Genomic DNA, 12,026 nt, shown 5'->3' with positions numbered 1-12,026 from the left:
CGTAGTCGGTGGGTATGGCAAAAATAAGAGCATATTGGGCGAAACCAATCACCCTGTATGATAGAAACGTCCTCTCACCTACTTAAAACCAACATTACAATAAAAATAATAATAACATCACTTTATGCTTTAAAAATTGCAGTTTTGGCATCAATATGTCGGTTAATATCGGTTAAAGTGTACGCTGTCGCCATTTATTCCCCCTATAGCTCGATAAAGTGGTGCGTTCCAATACTATTGAAGGCAAAACTGGGAAGGGAATTGTTTACAGCTAGAAAAGAACACGGACGAAATCTCTCACCACGTCGCCCGATTTGCACGAGGCTGTGACTATCAAATCCCCGATTGCTTTTCTTTTAAACAGTGTCGTTGCTCGCCATGGCTCTGTGCTCTGGTGTCGGAGCCATGGCTTTACCGAGCGAGCTAATCGTCCACATCTTCTCCTTTCTATCCGACCGAGACAAGCTCCGGGCCTCGGCCGTATGCTCGCGATGGAGGGAGTGCCTGTTCTATCCTGCCTTGTGGACCGAACTCAAACTACGAATAGGTGGCGGTGGTTCGAGCTCCGAAGAGACTTCCAGGTTGGAGTTCCTCATGAGGAAGTTTGGGGCTTTCGTGCGAGAACTACAGTTGGAACTCACTCCCCCAGAAGTGATGGTCAGCTCCCGAAACAACGAGCAGCAACCGTCCTGCACCAGAGTGGACCTTCCTCCGGGTTCTGTCAACAACCCGCAACCGTCCAAGCGATGGAGGGACGCCATGGCTACTTACTTGGACCACGCGTTGTGTGTTTTCACTAACCTCCACAACAACAGGTGACTTCAGCACTTTTTGGTATGAACTCGTTGACTGGCATTGACTACAATAGACGTCCAAATCTGCTTTAAGTGGGAGGGATGGCAGCGAATGAACACTTAAAAAGGGACTGGGAGGCTACTACTGATAACGTCGGTGAAATTCATAGGAATGTAGTCGCATAATTGGACGTTTATTGTCGTCAATGTCATTTAAGGATTTAAATGGCTGGCAGGTAATGAATACTTTGAGTTAATAACATCCAAAACAGGTTTAACTTTTGATGCGCTGTTTCTAGCTAGGAGACGCTGCGCCTTTAGCATGTTTACATTAGCCTCGTGGTTATGTAATATACTAGCAAGGTGCAAACATCCCATTTTTATTGGATATGTATGTGCATTATTATGATACAAATTATCTTCTGTAGCCTGCTTGCTATCCCACAATACTTTGTGAAGGCTTAAGCATGTAAGATTTAGTTGATATATTCTCAGGGTGAAAACAATAATATTAGAGACTGGATGGTTTGACTTATTAATGATTTCTGCAATACACGCATCGTGTAGATTATTGTTGTCGTGACCAGATCTCAAACTGGTGGTCAGGTTGCCAGACCTAAATTTAAATTATTATATTATATATTATTATGATTAAATCCAAAAATGAAAACTAATTGTGATTGATTTCTTTTTTTTAGAAAAATGAAATGTAAAAAAAAAAAACATTTAACATCAAATCAGAGTGTTTTTTTTTAAATGTTTGGAAACTCAAAATAGGATTACAGAAAATTATGTTCATGTTAGAATGTATTGTTTTGGCGTAAGTGGATTTCATTTTCTTTTAGCATAACAGACATACGGCACAGTCATTCTGATGGATAATATCTCATTCCTGGGCCCCTGCTAGTTGTTTCTTTCTGTCTGAGTACAAAAATGTCAAGGGCTTGAACCAGCCATCCAACAAATAGCAGTCACACAATGCTCTCTATGGTTGAAAACCACTCAGCAATTTTCAAGGTAGAGGTTTGTGTAGGGAGCACAAAGATGATTATATCCATCTCTAGTATATTTGCAGTTCCTCCTCTTCTAAAGATTTGGTTAAAATAAAAATAGGCACAATTGGACCGCAACTTACGCTACACCCAAGATTTTTAAAAAATAAACGGTAAATCTTTTTTGTTATTATTCAATTTAAAAAAAATCAATTGTTAGCCACAGGACTCCCTTTGCCCATAAAATGTTGGAAAATAAGACAACATGTTGATTGTCATTTTGTTAAATCAAAAATGTTTGCCAATGCCTTGTTTTTTATTTATTTTTATTAAAGACAAAGATATTCTGCCTTTATGAAGGCATAATTACATTATTCACCATTGGGTGCCTGAAAAACTTTATTTTATACTATTTCAAGTTAAAGGATGTTTCGGAATGATGACTCCTCAAAATTGTAGATTGTTGATTTTTTTTCCCATATCTAGGCCCAATTCAATTTACTCAACATTGAGTTGTATAGGATTTTTTTTTAATACTGATGATTCTCAGTTGCTAAACTTTTCCTTTATCTCTCTCCCAACATCTCAGAAACCTGCGGAAGTTACATCTGTATGGTGACACGTGTGCTCTCCAACAAGAGGGACTCTTAGACAACTCTAACCTTCTCCAGATTCACGAGGGCCAAAAGAAAATAAATGAGTGAGATCTTTGCATTTCAAACCAGAGTATTTTAAAAATAGATAAGCTACTTTTTAAATTCAATGACAGAGAAGAATTTGGTGCCGAACTGCTGAGTTACAAAGTCACCCCTTTTCTTATACAGCATTCTGTATTTCTGAAAAGTTTGTTTACCCTTCTACCTCTTGTTTATTTCTACTGTAGGATCCAACGGTTGTTCAGAGAGTTGTTGTCTCACAGCAGGCAGCTCAGATGGTTGTCCTGCAGCTTTATGCTTGGTCTGGTGACTCCCTCCTCCTTAGCATACCTATCCAATCCTTCCTCTGAGACCTTGCAGCATCTCAGCTTGCTGGATCACCAGTTTGGTACGTATGAAGATGATTTTTCATTTGTTTTCATGCTTGACGAAAATTTACAGTGCTGTGAAAACTGATCTTTCCTTCTTATTATTCTTATTTTTGGGCAATTGTAGTTGTCTGAAAAACATTCATAGCGAAAGTGGCATAGGCATTTTCCTTTCAAAAAATGTAACATAGTGTTGTTTTATAGCAGTGTTCTCCAACCTTTTTGAGCTGCAGTACACTTTTTGCATTGACATTTGTCAACTGCAAATCAGATACATTGTAATAATGCAATATATTGTACAATTGATTTAAAAAAAAAAACACCTTTTAAACTCTGTCCCTACAGGTCCACTCATCTCTCCATCTGAGTTGGACCGTCTTTCTTCTCTTCACTCTTTGGCTCTGGATTATTCCGATCTGACATCTGAGCTTTGTGGTCTGTTGGCATCACCTCACCGCACTCCACTGCATCGTCTCTCTCTGCTGCTAAATGGCACCACTCTGGAGGTCAAATCATTAGAAGGGACAGCGACTGAAGATGATTGGAAGGCGCTGGTAAAGGAAGATTCCAATCCATCCCATAATTACCGGTTTATTTTTCTAAGAACCGCCGGATAATAGCATAAGGTAATAGCATTACTCAAACTTGCCTGTGCTTCGCCAGGTACGTGTTAGTGCCAACCTGCGAGTGTACATCATGGTTGTGGAGGTCAGCAGCTCAGAGCTCCTTGGAGTGCTAAAGCCGAGCCTTCCACTGGAGCGCATCCACCTGGACAGTTACAACACACTGGTGACCGACGCCACCCTGGAGCTCATTGCTCAGCAATACAACAAAACGCTGACACACTTCATTCTACTGAGAGATGACCCAGAGTTCCCAGACCTCAGTGTCAATCGTAACGAAGATCCATTGGTACTCTTGGCTTGGAGGTGTACTCAGCTGGCTGTTCTTGTAATTCATGGTGGGTTCATGATTATTTACTTCTTAAAGCAATATGCACCGGAAAAAAATATTACGACCAACTCAATAATTTTTCGAATGTTGAGTGTTTTTTCTTTATTGTAGGGCACTGGTGTCATACTGGGTTTTATTCAAGGGCCACTTTAATGCCAACTATATCTAATGTGGACAAGAGCAGTTTATCTTTGGCTCAAAAAGTTAACTTTCTTGCCGCCATTGAAGGTGCTAGACATTCAATCAATTTTGACTGGGAGAGGCGAATGAACAAACGGCACTGAAAGATGAGCGTCTACCTACCAGCTTAAGTAAAGTAGACATTTATCATTGTCAATAGCAGGCAATAATTTAATTTTGCGTCACTTCTTTTTTTGTTGTTGTCATTTTGGGGTCACTTTGGTAAATTTTGGATAGTTTATTTTTAGGGACTTTCTTTTTGATTTGTGAGCATTTCCAGGTTTCTTCATGTTAGTTTTGGGGCAGTTCAAGGTTCCCTATTAAACCACAAGGCACTTGTCCGTTTCGGGGCCTAAAAATACAAAGATTTCAAAATTTCTTCTATAGTGAAAATCTTGACAACACTCCACCGTGTTATTGTCGTCTGAACAGATGGCAACGCTAAAGTTAGTTCCTGGGTGACAATATCTATACTCCGGAACAGAAGGTGGGGATAATGCTACAATATAGATTTACCAGTGAAAGGGTGCAGCTACTAGTAAAGTCAGAGAATGAATGAGGTGGAATGTGTATGACAACAACACGTCTTCATTTGGGAACCTTCTACATGGCCTGACTATGGGAAACGCTGTAAATGAGTTGAGTTAACAATGGACTACGCTCATTACAGAGAGTCAGTAGGAGCAGAGAAAAATCCACGGGTGTAAATAATATGTATGCTTTTTTCAACATGGCAACCTGTGTCTCATTTCAGGCTACACTATGTGGTCTCACAACTTGATAGCAATCTCTCGCCTACGGGGAGCCAGTCTTCGTGTCCTGACTGTGTCTGAGGAGAGCATCGAATTCGACCCGGACCAGCCGCTGTATCTGCAGGGGGACCCAGTCCATAACCTGGTCAAAGAGGTCTCATTGGGACTCGGTCGAGTATGGCACCCGTGTCTGGATTACAGTCTTGTTTTGATTGAGCACACCCATCATTTCCATCAAGAGCTGCATGCCTTCAGCCTGGGCATGTAGGCCGGAATATCCTTTCTGTTAGACCAGGGCCTGAGCTGTGTCAAGACCAGACCAATCAATTACACATCAGCTGACACCACAATTCACCACCTAAATGCAATCTTAACAAAGGCAAATCATATGTTTGTTGGAGTTTTAGTATATGACACAATGCAAATCATTTTCACGAAGCTTTTTATTTTCTTTGGCTACCCATCGAAAACAGAAATTTAGAAATTCAAAATTAATTGCGAATAGCTTTCCACATTTACATAGTAAAAGGAACAATAAATACAAGCTCTACATGTTATAACGAGTTATTGCTAGCCTCACTTTGGGCTCATCTTGCCCACTGAAGTAGACAAATTCTTACAACTGGGTAATGAAATAAACCCCAGATCTATTGAATGATGTGACTTTTTAAAATCTCTTCACATCATGCTTAAGGGTTGAACAGGGCAGGGCTGTAGGTGGCACAATGTTAAGTGTATGTTATGTGTTTAGACTTCAGCTATTTGCTTTTGTTTTCAAGTTTTTATTTTTATTTTTTTATCTGTATCAGCACGGGCACACTTTTTTGTTAACACAACCTTGTACAGTAATCCCTCGCCATTTCGCGGTTCAACTTTTTCTGGGGATTTTTTTAATTTATTTAATTTTTTTAAGTTCATAAAAATTTGAAAATTGATGCTGAAACTCGCAAAAGAAAGCAATTCCTGTCTTCTGCTTGTTACTTGGACTCAGCACTGACATTTTTTAGTTCTTCTTTTAAAGAGGGGTGAACCTACTTTGCTTTTTCAATTATCGCGGCCATGTCTGGTCCTCATTAACCGCAATATTCGAGGGATTACTGTAATAACTAAAGAACATGGGCAACAATAAGAAATATACTGTCTTTGAATAGTTGTTTGCCTCCTCAGGTTATCGGCCTGCTAGCAAGGGTTGATCTTGATGGCCATATTTGTTGAGAAGGAAATTGGTCACTCAAGGCTTTTCACTCTTATTTATCTAGAGTAAATTTTAACTAGTCCTAAACATAGGGGGGACCTTGGAATCTAGTGGCTGGCTGCCCATTGGAAAATCAGAAGTAGCCTTCCCCCTTTTATATTCCATCTTTTAGCAGGTCACTTTCACATTTAATTAATTTCCTTGACCACGTCTCCTTGAGATTTAAACCTCATCCCATAACGGGTCCATTAATGAATAGCAAAGCCCAAATGGTTGCAAAAGAACAGATTGCTTTATGCTGTATAAATCAGAAACTTGATTCCTTCCCCACCTCTTTACAAGAGTAGTTTGTTTTAATCAAACACGGCTGTTGTGCAGTTGAAGCTTCTCTTGATGAGGAAATGCCATTTCAATCTTTGCAAACCTGGCTGGCAGTCTTCTGACTTCAAAAACAGGGAAAGACAGAGTTGTTTTGAATGTATCTGCTGTCCGTTGGACAAAAAAATTGTTTTGTGTGGTGGGGTTTGGAAAATGTTAAACTATAGGTCATTTTGTGCTGAAAATCTGAGGGGCTGAATGAAAACAACTTTTGAGCAAAGTATGATGATTTTTTCTCTCATGGGGGATTTTGTAGCACAATAGAGTTTTGAGTGCTATGGCTATGGTTTGCTGTCGGTCTCAGGTTAAGATTTACAATCCTTTTGAGCGGGATATTGGTAGAGATAGTTGACATAAGGATATTGGAAACAATCACTTTTCTTGGAGAGGCTCTTTTTACTTTAAAATTTCTCACGAGTCACAGTTGCCTTGGAGACCATCCCCTTCTGGAAAGTTATTTATTGTACTGATTATTTGGACATAAATAAAAACTCCACCTTGGTAGATTTGTTTGTGAACCTAATCATACATTTGTTTTCAAAGAGTTAGGTTATTGATTTTGGAGGACAGGCACATTTTTCTGACACCAGGAGTTGTGGAGTGAGGTGAATCCATGTCATGAGCGGAGTACTCACTGGGCCAGTTAATGTCTGAATTGAATGTAGTCCATTTTTCGGTCAATCAGAATCTTGTGTGTGGTCCTTTCAAAGCCGTGAAAGCATTGGCAGTCCTAATTAGTTGATACTTGTTCAATTGTACCGAGCCTGGTGTTGTATACTGAATTCACGTCTAGGTTTTGTGCCCAAGAAACACGTTTTACTCGCAGGGATATCCAGGCCCTATACAGTTTAATTGTGTTATGTTACACTGCCTATGGGTTTACATGAAGGCTTTTTCTGACATTTGGCCAGTTGGATGAAGGTCCATATCGAGGTGTGTTATGTTTACGTGATGAATGAATGAAGTGCTCGTTTTTGGGGCCCATGACTAAGTGAGGTCTTGGTGAGGTCTTGGTTGTCAATCATTTGCTGGAAGATAATGGGACCATGATGGTCTAGCCATGATAATCTCATGTTCTTGGTCTATATCTCAGGATTGTTGCACTTTGGGTCGTAGGATTGTTAAAAGCTTTCTTTCGGTTGTACATACAGTATGCATACACAATTTGCATCTACTGAAGTGAGCCTAGCACAAACAGCAAAATGCATGCACACCAAAATATGTATTTGAGATTAGACATCCCCGCACACATTTTTTTAAAACTTGTTTTAGGAGGTAAGTTGTAGAGCAATGAAGGTTTGGTTGGCCAGGAAAGCAAGTCATACATATATATAACCCGATCTTTCATTTTGCAATCCATATTTTGAAGGTGGCACCATTTCTAGAAATATTTTATGGATTCCATTTGCACTTTGACCTGCCCTGCTATTTATTTAGAAACTCATGTTACTGCTTTCCTTGCAATGTTATTACCATTAATAGGTGTACTCCAAACTACTGTCGTCACTCTAGTAGCATGTTTGATTAGGGGGCCTTAATTGCAATATACATTGAATCATTTTCCTTACTGCTTATCCTCGCATGGGTTGTGTGGTTAATTGCAATTATGATTTAATTTTACACGATAGCCCAGAATGCCAGCAAATCAAGACAACATTTTTACCACTGGCTAAATACTAAAAGGAGTTCTAAAGTCACAATTTCAACTTGATCATTTTCAAACTCAGCATTTTTCCGGGTATTACTTATGTGCACCTTCAATCAAGCATGCTTAGCATTTGTGTGTACATAATGTAACAAACTCGCTGACGATCAGTCAACTTGGCATGCAGCAGGAGGCAGTAAAAGAAGTCAGTGATTCTCAGGGTATCATTTTGATCGAGGAAGAGAGATAAAAACCGTAGCTCAGGCCTCTAGTTTGCTCATGAGACTAGAAAGAGTAGTCACAACTGTGAGTTCAATGCTGCCAAAGACCGCAATAACAAAAACAAGTTTGTAAATGCCATCTACATACTATCTGAAGTGCCCCTGAAGTCACAAATGCTGGCAGCAGGGTGACCCAGTAATTTTCCTTTTATTATTCACATTCTGCTCTTTTTCCACTCTGCCTTGTTTTTGTTATGTTCTTTCACAAGCTTCTCCCTGTGGGACATCCTACAAAATTCACTACTTGCCGTGTCAGCAACATTTCTGAAGTGGGGGGGGGGGTCTTGTCGGAAGGCTGGTGAACAAATGTTCACAGTTCAAATAGATTTGGACCTCTACTATCAATAAACTCAACACATTTCAATTCATAGCTCAAGAATGAACATAGCGACATGATTGGACATCTATCATCATTTGTAGCAGTCAACCAGTGTTGGATGGGAAACAAAATCCATGCCTTTCTTGTGTTGTTTTTCTACTTTTTATATTTGTTTTAATATTTTGAAAATCATTGGGGTTTCATAAATGTGGAGCATCTTACATTAGCCAATGTAATCCAGCGTGTTACTTCCCTTGCTGTGCTTATTAGCATCATTGTTCAGTTGGAAAAGGTGTTACCAATGAGTTTTTCCACCCTTTTCCTCGACTCTGTAACTGCGAAATGTCAGTGAATGTAAAGGTTAGAGAAAAAGGATTATAAACACTTTGTCCAGGCACGTGGTGAAGCTGGCCGGTATGAGATTAAATAGAGCTATTCTAAACATACCATTGACGTTCCTTAGCCTGGCTGGAACTGGATGTTTTCCAGCCTTGAGAACAGTGTGCCTGATTTGAAACATAGATCAAGCAAGTGACTAGGTGAAAAGTTTGTCCTAATCTGGAGTGAAAAGCTTTTTACTGCTAGAAATGCTAGAAAACAAAAACCATTCCATATGGATGACTCTGAGGTCATCCAACTGACAAAATATCAAACCACAAGGCTTAGACTTTAAAGCCCTGCATGGAAATTAATGTGATAGAGACATAAATATATAACCTGTATAGATATTTATTTTTACATATGTAACACCTAACTTGTTTTGGAGGATGCATCTTATTCTGACTCGTCACTTCAGAAAACCAGCTGGACTGAGCAGAGTGAAAAGTGTGACAACATTAAGAGCGTCTCTTTAAAATCTTAACACGCGTGTTTATGCAAGACTTGCTGGTTATTAAAGGAGATTTTGTGTCCGGAACACAAACCCTCACATTTTGAAAGACCAACCGGCTTAGACTGCTGAAAGTGCTCATCCGAGGTTCTATCCACCTGACTTTTAAGGAGCTGATGTTCATATTTATTGCAAATGTTGTTTGCTCACATGTATAGTTAGCATGCATCAATCAGGGTGATATAGTTTGTTTATTTGGAGGGTTTATTATGGTTTGGTTCTCCCTTTTGCTTTATATTGTAGAAGAGGCATTGCAGGGCAGGTTGGCCATCTGAGTAGTTAAACCACAATCTCAAACATGTGGCCTTAACAACTCAATGAAACTGTCGGTACTGTAGCAACGTTAACATCTGGCTTTGTATTAACTAGACCCACATGTAGTGAGAGTTTGATGAAGTGTCTCTTTCAACACCTACTGGGTACACAAGATGTCATTCCAAGGCTGTGTTGTTTTTGTGTGTGTTTTAAATGTAGTACCAAAGCAACAGACTGCATCAGGCCAGCCACAGAGAACGTAAACAAACAAACCAGTTTTACTTCCACTTTTATTATTACGCCAATGTGATGCCAGTTCCTAATATTACCTCTCAGGATGTTTGTGATGTGTTGAAAACTGGATTTACTAAGGGTGATCATTCTTCTGGGTGATTTGTTAATATGAAGTGTTTGCTTAACACAACGTCAGCCTTCAAATACTTCCAGGTTTTTTTTCCCCTCCAACTTTAGACTGATAGAAATGCATCTAAGAACAGGCTTCATTTTTATGAATACACTGTTATGCTCTTGTTACACACTGGATGTTCATTGCACTGGTTATCATCAGTTTAGCTGTAGTCGCATTCAGAGCCTTAGAAGACATCGTGGGTTGGTTAACATATCTGCGTTAACGCTCCGTTTTCATGCACTTTCTACGCTGTTGAAGAAACAAAATGGTGAACTGGTTGTTGAAAGCAAAACCAGCTAAGCTTATGTTCACCAACAGGATGATTAGTGTTGTTCTTGACTTCAACTGGAGATGATCCGCGGTCTGTGTCAAAATCTGTCTTGAATGTAATATCACTTACTATGGCTCAGATGTTTCTGGGTTCCTAGTCAAGATTGAAGCGACAAAGCTTTATTTCAGAACGCCGGCATGAAAGCCTCACAACTATGCAAGGAGGAATGCATCTAATCCACACTCTTAGTTTTTTTTTCTCCTACCCCTCAGTTCCTCACAGTTGTGCAGGAGAAACGAGGACAGATAATGATAAGAACTTGAAATGTTACTTGGCCTTATGATAAGTTAGGAAATTGTATCATTTCCTGCATGACATCTTAATTCTGGTCAGCCAGGCCATCGGAAGCAGTGGTTACGGCAGGCTCACTCTTGGTCTCTGTGAGACTGGCTAGATGGCCCTAGTTTTATCGTGGTACGAATGTTGTGCATTTGTTTAAAATCAGGACAGTTTGCAATAACAGCAGTCTTACTAGTAATGCTGACAGAAAAACCACAGAGGAAGAGATATAAACTATAAATACTCTATATATCTATAGGCGTTCACAGTGCATATTTGTAGAGGTCTCAACAATTCTTTACTGTGTTATACCATTGCAGAAATAAATGTCTGGAATGAATTTATGAAGTATGTTTTGAAATCACCCAACCTGTTACATCAAACATTGTTTGAGTATGTGCTTTTCAAATTTACTTTCAAAATTAATGTTGAATGTTTTCACAGTTCCTGTGTGATTGTGTTTCTAATTGTGCACTATGATAGTGGCTTTTGTATTTTATGTTGGCCTGGAATCATTGGGTCCAAACAACAGCAGGACGAGATTCCAATGTGTTCAATTACTCTGCAATATTTTCCCATGTTAACTCCACCAATATGTTTTTGTGTTGTATGCAGAGTAAAAGATGGTTCAAGATACTGAAAAACAGGCTTTACCCATAGCTGAATCAAGGACTTGCCTGGAAAAAACTGCAAATTACAATATGGGGATTTAATAGCTTTTCAGATGATGATTTGTGCTTAATATTTCTCATTAAAATTACTGTTTGCATGAACCTGAAATCCTTTCAAACTTTTGATTAGAATCCTTTTCGGCTCAGAATTCCTAAGATGGCGTGTTCATGATTCAGCTGCCGAACTATTAGATTTTATTTGTTTGCTCAATGAGAACAATATTGGTGGTCCTTCAGTGAAAGTAGAGTATTCATGTGGGTCCCTCATAGAAAACATTCTTAAAAATCAATTAGCATTAGAAGTAAAACGGGTTGAATGTTTTGAATTTTCTGTTGAATGAATGCTTCTTCCTCTTTTAGTTGGTGAATAAAATCATAAAAAATGTAATTTGCTTCCAGTGTCTTTTTCCAGTAAACATAATCAAAAATACTTTGTTTGAGCTGAGGAAAAAGAAAATTGATTGTTGTATTTGAATGACTACAAAAGGAGTGCAACAAAAGTGAATTGAATGCTTTTTATTGTCTTTATACAAGTATGAGATTTAAAGTTCTCACCACGCAGTGCACAAATTAGAACTGCAAACAATCAGACAGATAAATAACCCACAAATAAGTAGTAAATAAATAAATATGGGCGGCCCGGTGTGAGAGTGGTTGGCACGTCGGCCTAACAATTGG

The 12,026-nt window shown here is 39.1% G+C and overlaps 1 protein-coding gene across 1 annotated transcript; it reads left to right on the top strand.

The window, feature by feature from the left end:
- The first annotated feature begins 244 nt into the window (after positions 1-244).
- fbxo33 (F-box protein 33) lies at positions 245-11,736 on the top strand. Its single transcript, XM_077730942.1, has 6 exons — positions 245-815; positions 2,376-2,486; positions 2,670-2,830; positions 3,156-3,364; positions 3,474-3,771; positions 4,699-11,736. Exons 1-6 carry the CDS (start codon positions 379-381, stop codon positions 4,962-4,964), a joined length of 1,482 nt encoding a protein of 493 aa, XP_077587068.1. The 5' UTR covers positions 245-378; the 3' UTR covers positions 4,965-11,736.
- Positions 11,737-12,026: the final 290 nt, after the last annotated feature.

Source organism: Stigmatopora nigra, chromosome 13 (genome assembly GCF_051989575.1).
Source record: "Stigmatopora nigra isolate UIUO_SnigA chromosome 13, RoL_Snig_1.1, whole genome shotgun sequence".
In the NCBI taxonomy this organism is placed as follows: Eukaryota; Metazoa; Chordata; class Actinopteri; order Syngnathiformes; family Syngnathidae; genus Stigmatopora; species Stigmatopora nigra.
The sequence above is the reverse complement of the archived record's forward strand: the minus strand, read 5'-3'. Positions and strand labels throughout refer to the sequence as shown.

Bases quoted from the DNA above. Each gene is read 5' to 3' on its own strand.
- fbxo33 (XM_077730942.1), top strand. From the start codon at position 379: ATGGCTCTGTGCTCTGGTGTCGGAGCCATGGCTTTACCGAGCGAGCTA. The intron at 2,831-3,155 runs GTACGTATGAAG...CTGTCCCTACAG, and splicing joins CTTGCTGGATCACCAGTTTG to GTCCACTCATCTCTCCATCT. The intron at 3,365-3,473 runs GTAAAGGAAGAT...GTGCTTCGCCAG, and splicing joins AAGATGATTGGAAGGCGCTG to GTACGTGTTAGTGCCAACCT.